The sequence below is a fragment of the Podarcis vaucheri genome (genome assembly GCF_965113315.1).
Source record: "Podarcis vaucheri genome assembly, chromosome: 17".
In the NCBI taxonomy this organism is placed as follows: Eukaryota; Metazoa; Chordata; class Lepidosauria; order Squamata; family Lacertidae; genus Podarcis; species Podarcis vaucheri.
In genome coordinates, this window is record NC_138755.1 from 40,092,327 (window position 1) to 40,116,780 (window position 24,454).

Consider the following 24,454-nt stretch of genomic DNA (forward strand, 5'->3'; position numbering starts at 1 on the left):
GTTAAAAAACATTTTACTTAATAATGTTTAAACAATCAATATAGATCCGCCCCCAAGTTCAATTAGCTGGCTTATTTCTCTGGCAGCCCCCCCCCAAAAAAACCTTTGTGAAACCTAGGATCTAAGAGAACAAAGCACTCTGCATTTCACAGCTGAAGAAAACTTGTTTGCTTTCTTTTCTGAAGTATTTTTTTATTGGATTTTGCAACATGCGCACAAATGAGAACAGCAATACCATCACAGGTCTTTCATTCCAAAATATAGACCTCAAAATAAAACCCTTAAAATAAGTATAATAAGAAAATGAAAACCATATCTGTCAGGGGTTCAGGAGCAGAGACGCAGAGAAGGGAGGAGACAGAGAGCGAGGGGGAGGAATACGAAGGAAGGATGAGTGGGGATGACGACCCGAGATCACCGAGCCTGTCCAGTGAGTCCGAGGATTCCCAGAAGGGAGCGCCAGCGGTCAGAGCAAGGGGGGAAAGCAGGGGGACACCCCAGGAAGAAGGGTCCAGAGAGGGATCAGAGAGCAGCAGTTGGAGATCGGGACCCACGTGCCCAGCCGGGAGCAGCGGGGAGAAAGGGGACCAGACATCGGGTTCCGGAGGCTTTCAGCAGGAGGGAGGGCATGAGTCAGGAGTAGTCACGCCCACCTCCGGGAGCGACGAAACGATCAAGAGGAAGGTAGAGAGTTGGGCGCGCGCGCCAAGTTCAAATGCAGCGGAAGCTGGCGCAGTAAGCAGCCCGGAGAGTGAGCCAGGTCCCAAAGCCCGCCGCAAGGAGGCGGAAGGGTCAGGGGGGTCCGCGTCAGAAGAGAGTAGGAAAGAAGAGACCACGGGGGGCAGAAGGACCCAGAGACGGAAGGAAAGGCGCAGGAGGTGGAGCAAGGCTAGGGTATTAAGCTGGTGTGCTAGAGGCGGAGACTCAGACGGGTCTTCGCCGGTCTGACATAGAAGACGTGGGGCTGCACATTGCAGTTTGGAAATGGAACCTGTAACCCAATAAAGACTCTTTTAACGTGAACGCTGGCTAACGTGGTCCTATGTGAGCTGGGACTGGGTAGCAGCCCTGACAATATCAAAGAGAATAGATTTAATACAATATGCCAGGTAAAAATCAGGCACCTGGTAAGAACAGAGTAAGTACTATAGAAATCAGGCTAAATTGGAAGTAAATTGGCTAGCTAATATATTCTGATTGTTCAAAGGTAAGTGTGGAAAGGAAAGTGTGCCTACAAATGCAAATAATTGTAAAACTGTTTGCAAAATGCATACATTGGTCAGAACTTCAAACAAAAATGTGTTTATTAGGAGGAATTGACATTAAATGCTGTTGAATTGTCACGGATGATTTTATCTATTTCTTTCTTAAATGCAGATTGCTGCAGAAATGTGCAAAACTGAATTTAAGATTGGAAAAATGAGAAACAGAGAGGAGGGAAATTGCCGGATCCTTCCATCCCTGGTCATGTGACCAAACAGCCCCATCGCGGCATCAACTGCATTGGCCCCTTCTTTCCCTCTGGTTGTCACTTTGGGGACCAGGGTATTTGACGGACTGCCTCCTTCTTTGCTTCCCACAAACATATAGGGGGCTGTAACGTTGCCAGAGATTGATTGGGTGAGGGGGTGCGCATTTCTGACACGCGGCTGATTTGTTCTTTCCAGTTGCTCTGAGCCGGCTTGTCCAGGGCTGCAGTCACTTCCTGGAACTGATGAACAGGGCAGGAGGGTTCTTCACAACTTGGAATATTGAACAACGTGGCGGCCAATCTCTGAGACATTTCTACAGCCTGCATGTAATGAAAACAGGCAAACTGTTAAAAAAACGTGCTGTCGGCAAATAGAACCACAGAGTCCTCTACTCCAAAGCCTACCGATCTAGGAAACCCCCAACTTCAGCACCTCTGGGAGCAAAGGTTTGGCCAACGTGGACGCATGTATGTGCTGGCGCAACCAGCTCAGAGTTCCTTACAAGCTGAAGTTCGCATAGTTGCTGAATTGCAACTCATTACCAAACTTAAAACCATGGAGAGACCTGGTCTGAACAGAGACACTGGATTCTTATCTCATTATACATGACTAAGCCATTTCTCACCTTCTCACCCCTTGCCTTTTCCTGTAAGACCTATTCCAGTTGTTAAGAGTCGTCAACAGGCTCATCTCAGCCATCTGCCAATCTCCCATTCCCACCACCCTTCTGACTAATACCCCTCCCCACCTTCTCACTATATAGAAGGATCTGGCAACTTCTGTTTCAGTGTATCTGAAGAAGTGTGCATGCACACGAAAGCTCATACCAAGAACTAACTTAGTTGGTCTTTAAGGTGCTACTGGAAGGAATTTTTTTATTTCGCATAGAGAGAAAGAGATAACCAAGGCATGGTGACCGTATTTCCTCTCAAGGTGGGAAATGATGACATAGGCCAGTGGTTTTCAACCAGTGTGCCATGGCGCCGTGGGTTGCCTTGAATGATGGTCAGGGGTGCCACAGGCAAAGCTGTGTCACTGAAATTCTGCTCACTATTGATCCAGAGTAGATTCCAGTGTATAGTTAGCAGAGTTAAAACTCAAACACGTTCCAGGATTCCCCCCAAAATAGACCAGAGGCAATTAATATTTCATCCAGCAGAGCTTTTACTGAAGGCAAATGAGCATAATGGTCACAAATCCAATACATTTAGGATTGGCACAGCCCGTAAGAAATCCAGTTGCAGCAGACTTAACTTAAACTTACAATAACTTATAATAAGTCTAAACCTTGACACTACATACAGAACACCACACCAGACGGAAAAGAGATAAAAAGAGAAAGTGAACCCCAGGCTCCTTCTGGCCTCACTATTATAATCAGCATGACCTTGACAGAAAGAGATAACAGAACCAGTTTAAGCCAGCTGTACTCAGCTTCTCAGAAGGAATAACCCAAATATCATGGACAGGAAAGATCTCTACACACCAGATCAATACTTTCTGCACTAAGAAATGCAAACTGACAAACTGGCCTCTGTCCTTCTTTCCTTCCCTCCTTCCTCTGATGCCCTCTTGTGTCTCTGCCTCCCAAAGGCTTGCACAGCTGTTTGTTGCAGCAGCCCTGGCTATAAGCTCCCCAGGTGAATGGCGCCTCTGGGGCTGGCCAGGGGGTGCTGGTTGCCAGGAGCTGAGGTGACCTCGGAGTAAGAAAGCAAGCGGGCGAGGGAGCCCAGCCAGCCAGTCCTCCAGCCCTTGCTGTTCGGAATGGACAGACAAGTCCCAGGCCCCTGTGGGGCAGAGTGAGAAGGCACCTCTCTTTGGGGCAGATGGGGCAGCTCAGAGACCAGGGGCAAAGGATGCCCAAGGAGAGGGGAGATGAGAGGAGGCTGAGACAACGCTCCGCAAGGGAGGGTGTTTGAAAAAGGGTGAGAGAAGGGGGAGGATTTACCAGCAAAAGCCATCGACAAACGAAATTCCTCTTTCAAAATCTCCAGAACTTTCCGAAGTCCTTCTTCGCCCTGTTCCAAGAAACAGTGATATTGTAAATTATGGATCCAGCATACACCGAATATGGACAACAGCTTTTGAGAGCTGAAAAGGATCTCAGAATTATTTTCCAGCTAGGTTGTACGTATGCTATACTTTAGTCTCACTGTTGTCTCTGTTCAAACGGGTTTTGACGGCACTTGAAACGCTATGAAGGCCCGTACAAAAACTGTTTCAACAAAATGTTAGCAGGAAGGCTGTGGAGTGGAAGGCAGGCTTCCACTTTTTCTTTTATGCCACCTTCAGTACTCTGAAACAAACGGTTGCATGGCTCCAGATATCTAGGCTTCAGACATATCAATTATGTTGACTGATATGACAAAATAGAGGGAACAAAATTCTACAAAGTCGTGAGCCCTGTATGTACATATCCATACAGTGGTACCTTGGGTTAAGAACTTAATTCATTCTGAAGGTCCATTCTTAACCCGAAACAGTTCTTAACCTGAGGTACCACTTTAGCTAATGGGGCCTCCCACTGCCACTGCCACGTGATTTCTGTTCTCATCCTGAAGCGAAGTTCTTAACCCAAGGTACTATTTCTGGATTAGCGGAGTCTGTAACCTGAAGCGTCTGTAACCTGAAGCGTCTGAAACCCGAGGTACCACTGTATTGCTAAAGGCCAAAACAGACATAATCAGGAGATCTGTAAGAGCCACAATATCAGTATAATACTTCTTCCGTATAGTTAAAGCCATGGTTTTCCCAGGAGTGATGTATGGAAGTGAGAGCTGGACCATCAAGAAGGCTGATCGCCGAAGAATGGATGCTTTTGAATTCTGGTGCTGGAGGAGACTCTGGAGAGTCCCATGGACTGCAAGAAGATCAAACCTCTCCATTCTGAAGGAAATCAGCCCAAGGTGCTCCCTGGAAGGACAGATCCTGAAGCTGAGGCGCCAAGACTTTGGCCACCTCATGAGAAGAGAAGACTCCCTGGAAAAGACCCTGATGTTGGGAAAGATGGAGGGCACAAGGAGAAGGGGACGACAGAGGACGTGATGGTGGGACAGTGTTCTCGAAGCTACCAGCATGAGTCTGACCAAACTGCAGGAGGCAGTGGAAGACAGGAGGGCTTGGTGTGCTCTGGTCCATGGGGTCACGAAGAGTCGGACACGACTAAACGACTAAACAACAACAACAAAAACTTGTGTACAAACCACATTTTATTCTAGAATGGAGACCGAGTACGTACTTCTTTTTCTACATAGTTCACACACAGTCTAGAGCTGTTGCATATTTTAGCTTGAGAAGAGCTTCTTGAGAAACTAGTTTTGTTCTGAAAATAAAAGATCATTGCAGATTGATTCTGCATTGCCCACCAGTGTGTCCATTTGAAGATAAATGAAAAATGATGTGGGTTTTCCCAGCAATGGCGGCTCTAGCCATACCTGCCCAACGGCATTGTGGGTGGGTGCGAACCCAGATCACAACCACCGCTTCTGTGATGGCCTGGGAATCCGATTCAGAGGGTGAACCGGAGGAATCCCAGCCTGCACAGGAGTCCCCGCCTCCAGGGCCGGCTGAATTGGGGCAGGGCCTTGATTCTGAGGCGCCTGCACCTGTGCCGGATCCTCAGGAGCAGGCACCAGGTGAATCCACTCTGGCTCCATAGGTGGTTGAGGACTCAGTGCCTACAGGTGAGTCTCCCCCTGGGCCCAGTAACCCTTCAGCCTCTCCTGAACTGCAGAGGCTCAGGGCAGAGAGGCGAAGGGAACTGGTTTCTCCCAGGAGGAGTGCTCGCCTTAAGGCCAGGAGAGGCGGGTCTCCTGGGGGCCGGGGCCGCCCCTGGCCTCAGAGAAGATAAAGGCCAGTCAGCCCGGTCCCAGGTTGCAGGAGCAACGTCGTTGTTGAGTACCTGTTCCTGCCCGGACCCAGACCTGACCCTCCAGTGTTCCTGTCCCCACCCGGCTTCCTGCTTCTGACCTTCCAGTGTTCCTGTCCCCACCCGGCTTCCTGCTTCGGATCTCGCCCCGCTCCTTGTGAACTGTTTCCAGGCTAGTGACCCAGGACCGGACTTTGACTACGCCAACGGTAACCTTCCCCCCAGGACCAGCACAGCTTCATTCTTTGCTCTCCTGGGTCATGTGCAGGGAGGAAAAGGCTTGCAGAATCTAATCAAGGGGTTGGTTTTCAAATGTGGGTTAAGCGCAGACGCTCCAAGTGTCCCCATTTCCCAGGGAGAGTCCTGGATTTACAGAAGCCGTCCCAGTTTCTGATTTGATCCTGGAATGTCCTGCTTTTCTTTAGGACGTCCCTATTCCCATCAGAGAAATGTTGTAGGGTATGGAGTTATGTAATGCCCAAGCCAAGGAGATAAGTAACTGTACAACCTTTAGAAAACATCTGAAGGTAGCCCCATATACGTTAGTTTTTTAATGTTTATTTTTTTCTTAATTATGTTTTTATATGTGTTGGAAGCTGCATGGAGTGGTTGGGGCAGGCCAGTCAGACGGGTGGGGTATAAATAACAAAATGATGACGATGATGGAATAGGACGTCCCTATTTTCATCGGAAAAATGTTACAAGGAACGAGATGACCACACCTGGCCTTGTGGACGGCAGGATCTATACTCGATCTAGACTGGAAGCAGAATGTTGAGGACGAATCCTAATGGTTCTGGAATGAGAAAAGCCTTTGCACTACAAATGTGTTGGTGTGTATGCAGCCTTACCAGCAGAAATTCAAGCCAGCATGGCAAAAGAAGGGAGGACAGTGAATTTCTAGTTTGCGAATAGTCGGGAGGTCCTGGGTAAAGACAAAATTCTGCCTATGGGCCACATATGCAAAAGATCAAATGCTCTTCTGTACAGTGTGCCGGACTCAACTAACTGGTCCTGCTAGCGCAAGCTCATGCAAGGACTTCCATAAGCACAATGGGGCCTCCTCTTCTCCCCTTGCACCCCCAGATTGCCAGGAGGGGGGTTCAGGAAAACCTCCAGGGCAGCGTGTGGGGAGAGAGGCTGTTGTTCCACCAGGCAAGAGGATGTGCTGGCGCCGACCGAATGTTCATAACAGGGCGACCTTGAATTCCTCCCACTGGTTCTTATCCTTCGCTGAAGGAACTATTCACGTTATCTTGGCTTTGAGAACAGCTTGTATGTCTGTCTCGCCCTCTTGCAGCTGGCTTTCCATTACATTTTTTCCACAACTCCCGAAGATCAAGGAATCAGTGCAGCAAAACAATATTGCCACTTCTTTTGCTGAGGAAGAAAGCTAACTGCTCTGTTAAAAGAAAAAGAAAAAGCAACAGAGAAGAGCTATGGCGCATAAGAGACCAGGGCTGCAACCTAGCAGGCCCTTTTGCATTGGTGCAAAAGGAATGAAATCTACCTTAAGCCTTGTGCCTGCTGCCTTGTGCTTTGTGTTTACTGATGGCTAACATGTCAACAATCTCAGATATGCAGATGACACAACCTTGATGGCAGAAAGTGAGGAGGAATTAAAGAACCTTTTATTGAGGGTGAAAGAGGAGAGCGCAAAATATGGTCTGAAGCTCAACATCAAAAAAATGAAGATCATGGCCACTGGTCCCATCACCTCCTGACAAATAGAAGGGGAAGAAATGGAGGCAGTGAGAGATTTTACTTTCTCAGGCTCCATGATCACTGCAGATGGTGACAGCCATGAAATTAAAAGACACCTGCTTCTTGGGAGAAAAGCAATGACAAACCTAGACAGCATCTTAAAAAGCAGAGACGTCACCTTGCCAACAAAGGTCTGTAAAGTAAAAGCTATGGTTTCCCCAGTAGTGATGTATGGAAGTGAGAGCTGGACCATCAAGAAGGCTGATCGCCGAAGAATTGATGCTTTTGAATTATGGTGCTGGAGGAGACTCTGGAGAGTCCCGTGGACTGCAAGAAGATCAAACCTCTCCATTCTGAAGGAAATCAGCCCTGAGGGCTCACTGGAAGGACAGATCCTGAAGCTGAGGCTCCAAGACTTTGGCCACCTCATGAGAAGAGAAGACTCCCTGGAAAAGACCCTGATGTTGGGAAAGATGGAGGGCAAAAGGAGAAGGGGACGACAGGGGACGAGATGGTTGACCAGTGTTCTCGAAGCTACCAGCATGAGTTTGACCAAATTACGGGAGGCAGTGGAAGACAGAAGTGCCTGGCGTGCTCTGGTCCGGGGGTCATGAAGAGTCGGACACGACTAAACGACCAAACAACAACAACAACATGTTGCTGCCCCTTTAAAGAAAAACAAAATGGAACCATGGGGAGGGGAGCAGCAGACTCCAGGGCGGTTGATGGGGGGGGCTCTGTCAAACAGCTTGGGGGGGGGGGTTCTAGATCAACCATAGCTTGATTTGTTTGCATCTCCCTGGATAACCCATGTTCCGGGTGTCTATTACCGTCTGGAATGAATAAATGCAGTAGCTCTTGGGGGGGACATAGCCTATGAGCCTAGTAAAATTATTAGCTAGGATTATGCTTTTATATATTTATCTCTATCCCCATCTTTTTTCCTGACAGGGATTCAAGGCAGCTTACAGATAAGAAAAGAACAATTAAAAACATAGAGGAAAATAATTCTATCACTACTGATGGTGATGGCTGTCCCCTCTGGTCCATAGACTGGAGTGTCGTCTGTACACAGAGCCTTCATTTTGCAACACAAGCACCCTAAGTTGTTTTGCAAGTTGATTTGGAAGCTGCTATTTTGCAAACAGATCTCCCTCATAGATGGTAGCCACAGCCTTATGGGCTTTACAGTGGTACCTCGGGTTACATACGCTTCAGGTTACACACTCCACTAAGCCAGAAATAGTGCTTCAGGTTAAGAACTTTGCTTCAGGATAAGAACAGAAATCGGGCTCCGGCGGCATGGCAGCAGCAGCAGGAGGCCCCATTAACTAAAGTGGTGCTTCAGGTTAAGAAGAGTTTCAGGTTAAGTACGGACCTCCAGAACGAATTAAGTACTTAACCCGAGGTATCACTGTATTGTGACATGTGGCTTCAGAGTAACAATCAGAATTATGAAGTGGATTGAGAAAGTGGTGTTATAGCGCACGTACCTGGACTGAAGCTTATTGGATAAATCAAGATTACACTGGCAGAACAATGCACCACGCTGGAGTCCAAAACATGCACGCATTATAAAACCAAAGGCAAGGTGTAATGGACCATGTGCAAATGTAAAGGGCAATGTTTCGGTCACTTGTTTGAAAGGGACCGCTGTTCATTTGCAATTTCTTGCTATATCTTATAAGCCCTAAACGGTTGCTCAGGCATACAAACTGTATATTTATTCACCTTATAGGCCAGGCCCCATATAGCAGGCCTTCCGATGAAGACGCATTTTGCTCCGAGCGCCAGCGCTTTCAATACATCACTTCCTGTTCGTATCCCGCCATCTAAATAAACGTCAATTTTGTTTTCAACTGTGGCTACAATTTCAACTAGAGCATCAATCTGCAAAGAAGCAAATGCGAAACACATAGATGGGAACTGAGGCATAAATGTTCGAGAACCAAGACTTGCCCTCTGTTATTTCACAGATATCCTTGGAACATGGATCTCTCTTGGAGCTCCTATCAGCCCCCATCACACCAGTACACTGCCAAACATTAACAAGGCTCTACCCCACCTAGTCTCTTCTGTTTCTATTTATTTTATTGCTAGTCTGTCCAGCCAGGCTATTTAAAAGCCAAGAGTATTCTGTTTGGGGGCTGGTCCACACCAGTGTGTACTGTGTGTTTGCAGCTGTTTGTGTTGTCGTTTAATTTGTGCAATCCACCCTACATTACCCTCAAACAGCACCGATACGTCCCCCTGCAGAATTCAAGTTTGTGTGATATGAGGATAATCCAAAAGTCAGAGAAAATAGGGTTCCAAACTGCTCCACTCAGTGTCACAGATTATTATTATTTGTCAGTGTTTTTGGATGGGTGGATCAACCATCCGTTTCTGCTACTCCCTTTCCTGTGGCCATACACCTTCCCACACCTATCACATCCAAAGGTTGCTTAGCCCTGGAAAGATAGGGGCTGCTTCTCTCTGCTGTGTTCAACATGGGGATATAATATATGCACTCCTTTATGCAGCCTTTGGGCAAGAAACCTCAGAACGCAGAATGGTCAGAGGTTGGAAGGTATCTTCCCCTATTGAATATGCTGTTGATGGCAAGGAAAAAATAGGTATATAAAAGGGAGAATTCCCTGGCTGCCAGGATTCTGGTGTGGGGCAGGTATTCTTTGGTGAGAGAAGCCCAACAGAGATTTAAAATCACAAAATATGCAGCAAAGCAAACTGTGAAAATACAGGCCGTCGGATCTTTAAATGTGCCCTTCCAAGTTCCTTTCAAAGTCCCTCTCTTCTCCTAGCATAGAAAAAGACGATATGCTTGGTAAGTTTAAAAACTGTTTACTTACGAACTCTCCAAAGGTCAGGTTCATGGACATCAGCTAGAAAAGCTGCACAGGCAGCAAACTGTGGCTTAGTCACAAAGTGGTAAAAGTTCCTAAATAATTGGTGTAAATGCTCAAGAGAGGCTTGTTAGAGCTACATGGGCTGAACTTGGAGCAACCAGCTCAGACCTTCTCACACACCAAGCTTCTCAGGTACTTCTGAGGTACAACAATAGGCTTGATTACCCTAATCCCAAGATAAGGGGGTGTGACTTGGCTAAGCCTGGCAGGACAGTTTACTCTATGGCATTAACCCCTTCATGCATTCATTAGACTTAAGCATGTTGGTTATATAAGGCTGGTTATCCTACATATACAATTCTTCTGTGCACTCTGTGGGCCTTGAACCTGCCCCAATGAAGGAGCTTGTTTTCCACCTTCATACTGCACAGACACAAAGGATTCTGTTCAACCTGTTCCCCTGCCCTGATTTTCTCCTCCTAGCTGTTTCTGCATTCATTTATCTTTTAAATCTCTGAAAGTCACTCTTGATGGATTCTCTTGAAAACATAAAACCAAATAAACACAAGTCTTATAAGTCTCTGAAAGTCTTTGTAGACTATGCAAGTCTCTGAAAGAAGCAATGGGTCAGATTCTTATCTGATGAAAACAAGCCATTAAAGCTTTGTTTTATGACGTCCAACGCTGCCGAAGTGGTCCGCAAACAGACGTAGTGAACAGTGTTTCAGGACATCCCCACTGTTTCGCAGAATTCTTCTTCAGCACAGCAGGATACAGAAATGCTTCATAAACTGCAAATGAATTATTGAAATGATGTTCACTACGTCTGTTTCACCAGATAAGAATCTGACCCACTGCTTCTTTCAGAGACTTGCATAGTCTACAAAGATTTTCAGAGACTTACAAGACTTATGTTTATTTGGTTCTATATTTTCAAGAGAATCCATCAAGAGTGCACTTTAGTGACTTTCAGAGATTTATAATATTTCTGTTTATTTGGTTTCTCATATTGTTCCATGTTCCGTATAGACTATATAAAGAGTTTATATTGATATTGCATTGTTGTACTTGGTCATCGTGTTGCCTTGGATATTACTGTTAATTGTTTGCAACACAGGGGTTTAATTGTTTGGTTATTCATTTATCTTTTGACTGATTCAATTGATATCCTGCTCCTTTGCATCGGTGCACACAACCAAGTAAACCACAGCTGTGGACATGGACAGTTTTGCACATGTTAAGTGTGATAGATAATGACCTGTCCCTTACACTTGCAGGTGCCCCATCCAGCTGTCTTCCTCCATGGTTGGACACAATAATCCCTTGAACTCCATGGCTCATGGCCAGCTCTGCATCTTCCTTTGTCAGAATTCCCTTGATGATGAGAGGCAGGCGTGTCACTCTCCGTAGCCAGGAGATATCATTCCAAGTGACAGAGGGGTCTATACTGCCAGCAGGCACCCCATACTCTGAACAGTCTTTACCCTGAAGGAGAGGAGCAAAAGAGAGCGTCACTGTTGCTCACACTGTTGGTGCAACTCTTAAACAGATCCCTCTCCTGCTAGGCTTTCTTATAAACATTTTGAGGTTTTGTTACAATCAAGCACTATGTAAAGGCTGCGAAACAAATATACAGTGCTACCTCGGGTTACAGATGCTTTGGGTTATGCGTTTTCAGGTTGCAGACTGCGGGAAACCCAGAAGTACCGGAAAGGGCTACTTCCGGGTTTCACTGCTTGCACATGCGCAGAAGCGCTAAATTGTGTCACGCGTGTGCGCAGACGCGGTGCTGCAGGTTATGAATGCTGCGGTTTGCGGACGTGCCTCCATCACGGATTACATCCGCAACCCGAGGTTCCACTGTATACCATATTGGCCCGAATATAAGCCATACTTCTCCCCAAAGTCTGACCATGAAAAGTTAAAGTGTGGCTTATATTTGTGACCTTACGGTATGCAGCCGGCATTCGCACCGCGTGCAGTTCCCCACCCTCTCCTCCAAGGCTGAGAAGGGAGAGAGTGAGGAAGGAAGGGGAAAGGCTGATGGCAATACAGCGTCGCCCCCCCCCACACCAGTATGCAGCCAGGAGCAGTGAGGAAGGGAGCAGCTTGTATTTGGGTATTTTTTTCTCTCCCCCCCTCCAGTTTTAAAGCTGTAGCTTATATTCAGGTATGACATATCCGGGCCAATATGGTATATATATATTGAACAAATATGGAGCTTTTTGCTGTATGGCCTCTTATTACCCCTCTGGTAGTGAGGTCAGGCTTGGCTATACAGTCATACCTTGGAAGTCGAATGGAATCTGTTCCGGAAGTCCTTTCGACTTCCACAATGTTTGGAAACCAAAGCGCGGCTTCTGATTGGCTGCAGCAAGCTCCTGCAGCCAATCGAAAGCCATGCCAGACATTCGGGTTCCAAAGAACGTTCGCAAACCAGAACACTCACTTCTGGGTTTGTGGCGTTTGGGAGCTGAAACGTTTGACTCCCAAGGCGTTCGGCTTCCAAGGTACGACTGTATTCCATATTCTTTCCTTTGGCTGAATTTCTCGTTGTACATCTCTTTTGCATGCAGAAGGCGCCAGGTTCAATCCCTCATATCTGAAGCCCCAAAGGGCAGCTGCCAGTCAGTGTGAACAGTACTGAGCGATATGAACTGACTTGATCTACGGCAGCTTCCATTGCTGCCTTCATCTTGGGGTGGGGATTGGACGGACGGGGTTGTGTGTGTGTGCGAAGAAGAGCAGAGATTGGGGTGGGCGGATGGGCAGAGTCCTGCTTTGCCCTCCCGAAATGTGGGAGGATATTGTGATAGGAATTCTGAAGTCTTGGATATATGTTAAATGTTCATAAGTGTACCAACCAAGCACCAGTACATAGATCATCACAGGAAGACTGACCTGGAACCATTTTGATTCCCAAACTGCCCCAAACTGACCAAATGTTTTCTCTGCAAGGTCAAAGGAAAATGGAAAAGCCTGCCTGTTGTGTTTTCCTTCACAAATCCTGTCTTAAGGGTATGTCTGTGTTTGAATAGGGTGTGAGCCTGTGACCTGACCCAGGAGCTAAGTATTTTTCACTACAAAGGAATGGCCAGGCTACCCAGGAAATCCAATCAAGTAACCTGCCAGACCAGAGATAAACAACGACAGGAGAAAAACAACATTCAAATTTCTGTTTTAGACCGCCTTTTTGTGATGTAGGTGTGATGTATCTGAGGGGTGGTCTTAGGTTACACCCCTTCTGTGATGTATGTATGATGTTTCTGTGGTTGGTATTGATCTACTGGGTGGGAATTTCAAAAGTCTTTATAAGGCCTTGCATGCCATTTTTCTGGGTCCCTCCTCTCTCCTGCGGATGAGGGGAGCACCCTGTTGCAACAGATCAATAAAGATCAAGCTTACTAGCTGCTTTGCTTCTCAATATTCTGTGGTTGGCCTCTGTTATCTTCTACCAATAGGGAACCTATGTAAGGACTCTATATGGGCTCTTGGATACTCCATAAGGGAAAAGGGCAATTTTTGTTTACAATAGTATGTTACAAGGAACCTGCTCTGTTTGCTTTACAGGAGCAGGAGAGACTGCTATCCAAGACAGGCAGGAAGCTGAGAGCCCCTGAAAGCTGTGGAACGCCCTCCCACCAGATGTCAAAGACTTTCAGAAGACATCTGAAGGCAGCCCTGTTTAGGGAAGTTTTTAATATTTGATGTATTATAGTATTGCCTTGAGCAGATGAGACCAATAGTGGATCCAATGGTCCTGTCAGGGAACTGCCATCAGAGGCGAGAGGAGAGGTAAGACGCTCCAATGATGCAGGGGAGGGAACTAGCAAGGAGAGAGAGAAAGAGAGCTTCCGCTGGAGAAGGAAATCCAGGGGACACCAGGGAGAAAAGGGAGGCTGAGAGTACTGCGGAGGGGAGGCTCCAAGACTCTTCCAGTGAAATCAGCGGAGAGAGCACAGGACCTCCGCTTGGCACGCCCATGCTGCGCAGAAGGCTTCCGCGCAGAGAATCTAGGACGAGACTTGGAGTCAAGGAATTTTTATGTTGGAGGAAGTTTAGGAAACGCCCACTGACGGATTCTGCCAGTGACTGAGACAGTCGCGTTGTAAGGGCTGTCAAACCAGGGAAAGGTTTAGCTATACGACCAGCTTGGAGCAGTTTGCAGTTTACGCACAAGCAACCCCAATTCCCATTACAGGTCCAAAAGGCAATTTCTGCATGGGGTGCAGAGGGAAGTGAGGGGCAGATGGGGCTTGTCAACTTTAGAAAGGTAGCCCATCTCGGAGAAGGAAAACTCTGATGCTCAACCTCTGCTGCCTTGCAGGGTATCTTCAGGAGAAGAAACAGCCCAGGAGCAAGCCCCACACATATTCGGAGTGGAGTCCCTAAGACGGTTGGATGGTGCCTTGTATGCCTCCTTCCAGCAACTCCTGAAGCCCAGCTGGTGCCAAAAATATTGCTTCTGCTCTCCTTTGGACCAAATCAGTGAGGCCGAGAGGGGGAGTCATATCATCTGGGCAGCCCAGGACTTCCATACTTGTGCCCCGGGGAGGTCACTTTGGTTCTGCTATTGCAGCAGTTTGACCTCATCCCGGGAGGCACACTCCATTATCTCTCAAGCCACACACAGGCCAACAAACCTCTGTCCCCCCCCCCCTTTACCACCGTTTTGCGCCATCCCAAACACACTTTGCTGCCTTGTCCCAATGTCCAGCCTGGCACTGCCCACACCTTACTGGCTGTCTCTCCACAATGGTGTGGATGTCCCAAGTTACTCTGCCCATTCCCTAGACGGCTTTTGTATGGGGTTCCGCTAAAGCTTTACAGACCTTGAAAGCAGGGGAATTTTGGGAAATGATCTACAATGAACTGAAGAAAATGTTCAAAATGACATTTGTTAAAAAACCAGAAGCATTTCTGTTAGGGATTGTAGGACAAGGAAAATAAAGAATTTATTTATGTATGCAACAACAGCGGCAAGAGTCTTGATAGCACAAGGATGGAAGAATGAGGAAATCCCGACCAAAGAACAGTGGCAAGAAAAACTGATGGACTATGCAGAACTGGCTAAATTGACATATAAACTGCGAGATAAGGACAACTGTGGCTTTAAACAAAAATGGGAACTTTTCACAAATTAACTGAAAGGACAACAAAATGAATTTGACTCCTTGGCAGGTTTTAATGAAATCATTTTTTAATGAAATGATTTTAGAATGTTGTATTATTTTATTGTTGTTAGCCGCCCTGAGCCCGGCCTTGGCTGGGGAGGGCGGGATATAAATAATTTATTATTATTATTATTATTATTATTATTATTATTATTATTATTATTATTTTGAATAAACATACACAAATTTATTGATTGATAACATAGCAGACAGATAATGTAAGGATTTGTATAATTTTGTAACATGCAGAGAATAATATGTGTTGAGAAATCAGAGAGAGGAACTGAGGGAAGTGTTTGGGGGAGGGGAGGGAGGGTTTGAGGGGTGAGTGGGAAAAAGGGGAGGAAATAATGAATACGATATGTTTTGACATGTTGTTGAATTGCTAATAAAAATATTTAAACAAACAATCAATCAGTCAATTTCTTTATTCGACCGATAGTCAGAATTAAAACATTACACAATAATTATAAACTATAACATCATAGGAGGTACATAAGTAAGGTAGGGCCACAGTACTAGACCTCTCACAGATAACCCACGTCAAAGCATTCAGTTATACGTTTCCGACACTTGAGTGCCAGGAAAAGAAATTTAGCCACTGACAAGGTTGTTTTCCCAGAAGACTTATTTAGCAGATATGCTGTCTGCTTTCCTCTTTGTCGGGAACTGAGCTGGGGTAAGTATGGAGTTATAAGATACTGTCTTAAATCGTTGTAGAAGGGACAGCTCAGTGAAATGTGCTCTGTGGATTCTACCTCACCCAATGCACAGTGGCATAATCTCTGGTCATATGGGACTCCTCCATATCTTCCCTTCAGGACCGCCGAGTCAAGAACATTCAGCCTAGCCGCAGTAAATAGTCTGCGGTATTCCACGTAGTGGATATCCGCCAAGTTGTTATTTAAACAAACAAACCAACCTCGAAGGCGCCTTCAAAGTTCTTCAGCTTGACGGCAGACAAGAACCGGAAGTTGTTGCGGATGTCGTCGCGCCTCTTCCCCGTGTAGGGCACGTCAGCTGTGAGCACTAGGGCCCGGAAGCCAGCTGCCTCTGCCCTTCGTACCAGTTGCTCCGAGATGGTTCTGTCCCGGTGGATGTAGAGCTGGAACCACCGGAGAGCAGCAGGCGCAGCAGCAGCAATCTCATCCACAGAGCAAGAGGCATAGGAGCTGGCAATGTAGCAGGTCTTCATAGCTTCTGCCGCTTTGGAAAAATATGGGGACGGGGGAAGGAAAATCTGAGACTAGTATGCTGGGTTTGGCTGCTTTGGCTCATAGAATTATTGAACTGTTGAGTTGGAAGGGACCGCAAAGGTTTTCTAATCCAACCCCCTGCTATTCGGGAATCTCAGCTAAAGCTATGATTAGTGGGTCAGTTCACTAATTCCTGTTATTTGTTTATTTTATTTCCTTACAGAGCACGAATGGTGGAATGTTACCGTTGACAGAGAAAAGAGGGAATTTCAAAAAATGTTGTTTATGTATGCCACTAAAGTGGCCTGTAGTGAAGTTATCATTGTTAGAAAAATCATTCCTTGGTCAAGAAGAAGAATGTGGCCTTGTGGGTATTCTGTCAGCCGCAAGGACCCTGGGAAAGGGAGTTGTGTATCTTTAAAACCCAGACCTTCTGGCTCCTTGCCATGAGAGGTTTATGGGAGGAAAGGGGTCCCTGATTAATGGAAGGTTTGACACCTGGGTTGTGGGTGTGAATCACTCCTTCCTCCCCTCCGGTTGTTTGTTTTCAAATTGCTGAGAATTGGGGATCTGGTTAATTTCCACAGGTGGGAGGAAGATTCTTTGCATAAGGGTTCAAGCCTAAATTGACCCAGCTGCAAAAGAATGAGCTGATCAAATTAAGACCCTTGATTGGCCAAAAGTTACGACGCAAAGTCAGAATTGTGAATAAAAGATCAAGGGATGTTTTGTTCATGGCTAGATGCCATTGCTTGCTCTATGCCATTGCTCTGCAATCCGCAAAGATGCCCGGCTGTAAGCTCCATCGTTAACAGCCGCTTCGTCCTTTTGAAATGGAAATCCTCTAACAGCTCCATTATACAACAACTTGAAAGGACTCTTGACTATTCTAACCGTGTTCTCTTTGTGAGTATGTACGAGCTAGTTATAATGTACAATGTTATTGTTTTCATGTTTGTAAGATTCTTAAGAAGTGCCTGTGGTTTTTCCACAAGTTTTCAGTTTTCTTTTTAAAATAAACTTTTAATTTAGAACCTGTTGGTGTGTTGGTGCCTTTTCCGGGGAACAGCTAAATCCAAGCCTTCTGCTTAGTCACGCTATACCGAGTGAACTTCTGCCTGCAAGCTTGTGGATGCAGCTTGTAAGGAGTGGGGATTGCCAGGTTAATTGGACACACTCTTCTCCCTGGGTTGTGTCTCTGGGATTCCCTGAACTAAAGGGAGTGGTGGCAGCCTTACCGGTGTGATTTCAGTCTGTGTTTGAAAAGTAACTTCCCTCGCCAACCTGTTCCAGAAACCTGAATTGGCCAGAGAACAGAGTCAGGTGATGGAGGGGTAGTGTGGGCGAGTGGAACCGTTGCTACATGGCCCGTGTTTTGTTAGCCCCAAAATGGAAAACGAGCGAGGTCCCAACTAAAGAAGAATGGCATCTTAAGTTGATAGACTATGCACAACTCGCAGACTGAACATATAGAACAAGAAGAACATATGTTTAAAGAAGATTGGAAAACGTTTATTGATTATATATGGGAAATAATTGTGTCCAGCTGAAAACGCTGGCAGCATTAAGGTAAATTCAACAGCGTAAACAAGTTTTGATGGCTGCAATAACGGAACACTGAATGGTATAGTTTTTGTAAAATATGCAGGGATTTATGAGATTTAAAATGAACCATGGAAAGAGAAGAAGGGAAGTCATTGATATCTTAAGGATGTAAAATGAGTATTTTAAACTGTAAAACAGAAAATTTAATAAAAATTATATATTAAAAAAGAGAGAGATAAGAGCGAATTAAATGTTCTCAGACATGCGGAAGTATTAGCAGCCAAGTCTCTGCTAAACGGCACTCACTCTGTCTTCTCCATCTTTTGTAATATGGCGCCCTGTGAAAGGCCAAAATTTGGCTCCCCCAAATCGATCTTCTCCGTTATGGATCTTCTCAGTTTTGTGCCCCCTTGGCTTGGTGACCTGTGCAGGGGAACCGCCCCACCCTAAATCTGGCGCTGTGGGTGCAATCTTTGTATTGCTGAAGAGAGCTACAGTCTTCCCTACAAGACTGAGCTGTACACATTCCTGACCAATTTCCCTGTTGTGCTCTGGCGAGGTCCTCTCCGGGCCTCTCCAAAGTGTTATTTCAGGCTTGCCTTTTCGCAGAGCGTTTTAAAAGCCTTAATATGATCTGATAAACTTGAAAGGCACTTGATTCTAAGGCAAGGCATCTAGCTTGAGGGGAAGGGGAAACCAGGGTTGGATTCAGAGGCAAATCTGTGTGTGGCACAGCTGCCGCTTGGATAAGGACCGTGCTGTGTGGATGACATGAAAAACATGCACGCACGGGATGATGCACTAAATCCACTTTCAGCTGCCCTGTGTGCCCAACCATTGTTTCTCAGCAGGAAGGAGACCCCGGCGTACCTCTCGCTGTGCTCAGCTCTCCATCTGGCCAAGCCAACTTATGGAAACCGGTGGGAGCAATTCCCACAGGAAAGCTGATTTCAGTGCCAAGGATGGAGGTCCTTGTATCCATTGCAGACATGTCGCGCAGAACACGTGGGCGAAAATGAATCCTGCAGGAAGAATTAGATGTGGGATGTAATCCACTGGGAGCAGTCAAGTACAACATTCCTCGTTTTGCTAGAGTGGACATGCAAGGGAATGGTTGGTCCAGCCAGTCAAAACCTCCTGTTCCTCCTGGCCTGGAGCATCTTTCCTTGCATGTGACCAGTGGGTGGGTGTGACCTTTCCAGACCTGGTAAAAGGACAAGTCACGCTGCCACCTTCCTTTCCTCAATCTTCTTTTTTGTTCTGCGAACATCCTGATTCACCTGCCAGCCAGCAGTCCCCCCAGGTTATCTCCCACATGGGGTAAACCTGTTTGTACATGTTTGTAAATTTAAGCCTAAAGGCTGCCTTCGGGAATCACACTGTGCTCTGCCCGATCGTGAGTAAGCTTACTTTTTATTGTTTATGAATAAGACTGTGGCGTCTTTATTATTTTAGGAGGGATTCAAAGGGTCTTACCAGGAAAATATTAGAACACATTTCAGTCTGGACAAGCCATATTGAATTCCGTATTGTCTTAAGAAACTCACATGAGTTTGTAACTAGTTTTCTGCCGTGTAAAGGGGAATGCACTCTGCTGAGTAAAGGAACTTGCTAGCGCAAGTTAGGAACATTATAGCCTCTCCTGCCACTCTGAACATTCCCACACTAGAAAGAGCTAGAAACAGCAGAGCTGGCAGGTGTTACTTCTGCAGGCGGAAGCCCTGTCAGTCTGATCTAATTCAGCCATTCATCCTGACAACTAAACAACTCAGGTATCCCTTTCGATGAAGAATATTCTATATTGCCCTTCCCCTGTTGATGTGCATGCACAGCTGCTGCTCTTGGCTTTTCTTCTTTTGAAAAACTTGCAGCAGAGTTTCCTTTTTAATTGAGTAGCTTTATTATTTACAATAATTAACATGGGTCTAATACAACACGGGTGGCACTGTGGGTTAAATCACAGAGCCTAGGACTTGCTGATCAGAAGGTCGGCGGTTCGAATCCCCGTGACAGGGTGAGCTCCCATTGCTCAGTCCCTGCTCCTGCCAACCTAGCAGTTCAAAAGCATGTCAAAGTGCAAGTAGATAAATAGGTACCACTCCAGTGGGAAGGTAAACGGCGTTTCCGTGCGCTGCTCTGGTTCACCAGAAGGAGCTTAGTCATGCTGGCCACATGACCCGGAAGCTGTATGCCGGCTCCCTCGGCCAACAAAGTGAGATGAGCGCCGCAACCCCAGAGTTGGTTACGACTGGACCTAATGGTCAGGGGTCCCTTTACCTTTAATACAAATAAAATAACATAACCCTTTCTTCTTCTAGCCATCTGGACAGAGACCTAATGCTGACTCATGCTCATTTGCACACTGACTCCTTTCACTCTCTACTCTCTGACCCTTGTTAATCATATGCCCTTAATATAGTCTCCTGTTGCTGGGCAGACTTTTCCTGTTGCCTAGCAACCTGCTGAAGACCAATTACCAAGTTTCTGGAATATTCCAACATCCCCCAAGTGAATATAAAACATATATAATAAGCTGTCTTATAATCAGTGCTTTATTCTAAGGACACTGTGCTCAAATATTTCTAGCATTGTCTTATGTTAAGTTCTACTGTTAATTTGTTAATGTAACTTTGTTTTTCCCCCTGTTTTGCATTCAATTATAAAATCCTCATTATAATTATTATTAAGAGTAATATAAATTAGATAACTTTGTGGAGATCTTTGGGTAACAAGTATAATAAATAACAAAAACGGGGGAAAATGTATTATTCAGGATACGTTCATGAAGATTTCCACATTAGCAAATGCACAAAACGCATGGCTGATTAAATAATGGACATTTTATTTTATTTTTCTATTGAAAAACCAGCAACAAACCATTCTTACATGTTCTGCTCCACTTGGAAAATGGTGTGATAAGTATCAGTGTGGCAATAAGCATTAGAAAAAATAAGAAAAAAATTAGCATTAGCCATTAATGCTTATTACTCCACTATATGTGTGTGTGTGTGTGTGTGTGTGTGTGTGTGTTTAGGGAGAATTCATGGAGACTCTGACTTGCACATTGCAGTCTTGATAGCAATTGTGGGGGGGGGCATCTGTAACAATTAAATACTACAGAGATTGCTAATTATATTGTTACTGTCACATGGAATTAGGTGCTTTGCTGAATGGCAAAAAAGCTATACTGGGGTCAGGGATGAATCTAATCTGTTATGTATTGAAGTTCTCACCCTGGCCACCAGGGGTATTGTGTATATAGTTTTCACTCAGGTCCACGTAAGTTAATTTAGGCAGGAAACCCTGGGTTGTTGTTGTTCTGACAATGTTGACAGCCGGCTGCCTATAAAAGCAGGCCGGCTGAGCTGTTTGCTGTTCAGTTCAGTTCCAGCTTACTATAAAGAACCACTTGGAGAAATCTCTGTGTCGACTGCTATGTCCAACCACAACTTAATATAATCCTTGCGATCAAACAAGAGTTATTGAGAGTTCAGCCTTTTTGGAACTTCTCTCATGAGGACACAAAGGGCACAAGCCCTTTCATTGCACTGTGAAAAGGCCCTTTTCAATCTAAACACAATGATATTTCATGGGTGGGGGGAGCAGTGGTGGAGCCAGCTGATCGGGTACCTGGGGCGGTGGCGGCACCCCAGCCACCCACAGAACAGGCTGGGGCAGGACACTCCACAGGTCTTCGGAGGTGTCTGCTTGCCTCCTCCCACTCAGTTGCCCTATAGCTGGGGTGGGGGGAGGCAGATGGCGGACCGTTTGGGGCAGCACGGAGTCTGTGGCCACCTAAGTCACTGCATCACTCCCAGGAGAGACACATGTCTCGGGCACGCTACAGTTGAGTGCCTCCCGACATTTTGTCACCTCCTGCAGTGGTGACACCTGGGGCGGCCTGCCCCCACCGCCCCTCCCTTCCTCCGCCCCGGGGGGGGGGAGGCTATTCCTGCAACTGTCCCCAGAAAGCACCAGGCTCTTGGAGAAAGCACTTGTGTGGGTGTTCAGAGGCTTGAAATGCTTGCTATTGTGTCCCCCACCCACCTTCTGCCCATTGGGTAGACGGCATGAGATTTCTTGGCTGTCTCGATGTGCTCAACACATTTTGTTGCCGTAGAAGTGGGATCTGGCTGCAAGGCGTGGAACAACTCTGACACATCTGCAAGTTCAGATCCAGCCACAATACAGCAATAGCTGCACTGTGCCACACAAGTGTGTGAGAACTGGACTGGAGCACTGAAAACAAAACTTTGTGGGATACAGAGGCATCAGTTCTTTCCAATTTTGCTGCAAACGATTCACTTTCCCAGATCAGACTTCTGTTTTGATAGATACCAGATCAGCCATTTGTGACTGAGTTTAACAAAGTCAGTCGGTGGAAAGAGATTCATGTGAATGCTTGCACCCAGTGCCGGATTTACATATAAGCTAAACAAGCTATAGCTTAGGGCCCCTCTTTCTTGCCCCCCCAAAAAAAAAATTAAAGGAAAAAACCCCTGGATGTACATTTCCAAAATATAAGATAAAAAACAAATAAAATAAAACCTACATGCAGCAACAGTGTTTTGTGTTACGTAGGCTCCTATGATGTAAGTAAGGGCTCCGCCTGCTAGCCTGCTCCCTAAAACATCACTGGTTTGCTCATTTCCATGCATATAGCATATATTCAACACAAAAACAGTGACAATTTGTTGTTGACAAAGGATACCTGGACATATAAAGGGCCCCATTACCTTCAGTAGCTTAAAGGTAAAGGTAAAGGGACCCCTGACTATTAGGTCCAGTCGTGGCCGACTCTGGGGTTATGCGCTCATCTCGCTTTATTGGCCGAGGGAGCCGGTGTACAGCTTCCAGGTCATGCGGTCAGCAGGACTAAGCCGCTTCTGGCGAACCAGAGCAGCACACGGAAACGCCGTTTACCTTCCCACTGGAGTGGTACCTATTTATCTACTTGCACTTTGACGTGCTTTCGAACTGCTAGGTTGGCAGGAGCAGGGACCGAGCAATGGCAGCTCACCCCATCGCGGGGATTCGAACCGCCGACTTTCTGATCAGCAAGCCCTAGGCTCTGTGGTTTAACCCACAGTGTCACCCGTGTCAGTAGCTTAGGGCCTCATCAAATCTAAATCCAGATCTGCTTGCACCGCCAATGTCTGGCGTAAGATTTCAATCCAGCCCGATCTGCCCAGTCCACAATGCTTCATGTGAGCGACCATCTAAATATGAGTGCTAACCTTCCACTCGCCAAAGGTCAGCCTTTATCATACCTTTTGAATGCCTTGAGGTTTTCTTCCAGGGTACTACATTCATCAGCGCCAGCGGCAAAAAAATCCCAGGCATCTTTGGGGAGATGCTGCTTAGCATATGCCTCAAAGTCTGACAAACAGACCAGGGCCATCTTAAATCAAAGCTGCAGTGGAGAGAAGACAACTATGACAAGTACAGGCTATAAATGAGAGTCCTGAAGTTGGCTTGATGGGGAAATGTTCTTACAAACATGCACAGTCTCACAGTCCCCGCCCCTCTTCTCAGCTGATCTGTGCAGATTAGCTGGAAGAGACAGGATTCTATGTGCTTTCTGCCCAGATGTGCTGCCAGGTTACAGGGGGCCCAAGGCAGCGTACCTTCAGAGAACATTATTTATATCAGGGCAATGAATGGAATAACAAATCATCTATTCCAGCAAAATATTAAAACATAACAAAACATCAAACATTAAAAACTTCTCTATGAAGAGCTGCCTTCATATGTCTCCCAAAAGTCATATAATATAATTAGAACAGAGTCCACTTAGAATACCAAAATTAAAACCCACCTGAACCAAATGGTCTTTCTCTGATAAAACACTGAAATAATTTAAATTACAGCCTTGGAACAAATCACATATGGTGGCAACGGTAAGGGAATAATTTGCATGTGTGAATGAGTCACATTGCACATCAATTCACACCCAAAATGTCTCCTTCCACTGCAAATCAAATAATTATCGGGAGAAAGCAAGTGCTGAGTCCAGCCACAGATTTTTCAATAACAACCTTTATCCACCGCCCACTGCCCACAAACAACCTCAGGTAAAAAATTACTTGCCTTTAGTGTGAGCAACACCAGCTAGCTAGACCACTGCTTCAGTGCGGATCTTCAACTGAATGTTGTTCTGTCCTTTTGTGAACACAGCCACACCTTGATTTGTGTTTGGCTGAGGGGAGATGGGGGCATTTCAAATTGAATACATCACCGCAAAAGATTAAAGCTTAACTTTCTAGTAAACTTTGGACTATTTGTGCTGGTCAGAATGTGCTCTCATAACGAAACAGTTCTGCCACGCCACACACCAGCCTCACATTCCACAGTTCTGGAATCCTTCTCAGATGGTAAATTGTCAAAATAATTCGGGCTGTAACAAAATTATTTACCACAGATATGTCCTTCCTTATTCTCCAAGGAGCTTGAGGTGGCTCATAGGGTTCCCCCCATATCAATTAATGCCAACAACCGCCCTGTGAGTTAGGTTAGGCTGAGAGGCAGTGATTAGTCCAAGGTCACCCAGTGATCTTCATGGCCATGTGGGGATATGAACCCAGGTCTCCCGGGGCCTAGTCGGACACTTTAACCACTGCACCAACACTGGAATGCAGTGCAAAGCACA

The 24,454-nt window shown here is 46.0% G+C and overlaps 1 protein-coding gene across 3 annotated transcripts; it reads right to left on the bottom strand.

Annotated features, from left to right (window-relative positions):
* Positions 1–1,332: 1,332 nt before the first annotated feature.
* On the bottom strand, positions 1,333–23,978 carry HAO2 (hydroxyacid oxidase 2). Of its 3 annotated transcripts, none has more exons than XM_082206121.1 (8): positions 23,896–23,978; positions 23,076–23,218; positions 18,676–18,827; positions 15,987–16,270; positions 11,160–11,375; positions 8,776–8,934; positions 3,421–3,490; positions 1,333–1,792 (listed from the first exon to the last, which is right to left on the bottom strand). In XM_082206121.1, exons 2-8 carry the CDS (start codon positions 23,204–23,206, stop codon positions 1,737–1,739), a joined length of 1,068 nt encoding a protein of 355 aa, XP_082062247.1. In that variant the 5' UTR covers positions 23,207–23,218; positions 23,896–23,978; the 3' UTR covers positions 1,333–1,736. The 3 variants fall into 3 exon arrangements, with proteins under 3 accessions (XP_082062247.1, XP_082062245.1, XP_082062246.1); XM_082206119.1 differs by lacking the exon at positions 1,333–1,792 and adding an exon at positions 2,369–2,859; XM_082206120.1 differs by lacking the exon at positions 1,333–1,792 and adding an exon at positions 2,369–2,859 and having other exon boundaries at positions 23,076–23,432; positions 23,896–23,946.
* Positions 23,979–24,454: the final 476 nt, after the last annotated feature.

What these genes read in the sequence shown, in the direction of transcription:
- HAO2 (XM_082206119.1), bottom strand. Translation starts at nt 23,206, where the DNA reads ATGGCCCTGGTCTGTTTGTCAGACTTTGAGGCATATGCTAAGCAGCAT. An exon ending in AGAGCTGAGCACAGCGAGAG is followed by an intron (nt 16,271 to 18,675) that starts GTACGCCGGGGT and finishes ATTTTTCCAAAG; the next exon opens with CGGCAGAAGCTATGAAGACC. An exon ending in TATGGGGCCTGGCCTATAAG is followed by an intron (nt 3,491 to 8,775) that starts GTGAATAAATAT and finishes TTCTTGGAACAG; the next exon opens with GGCGAAGAAGGACTTCGGAA.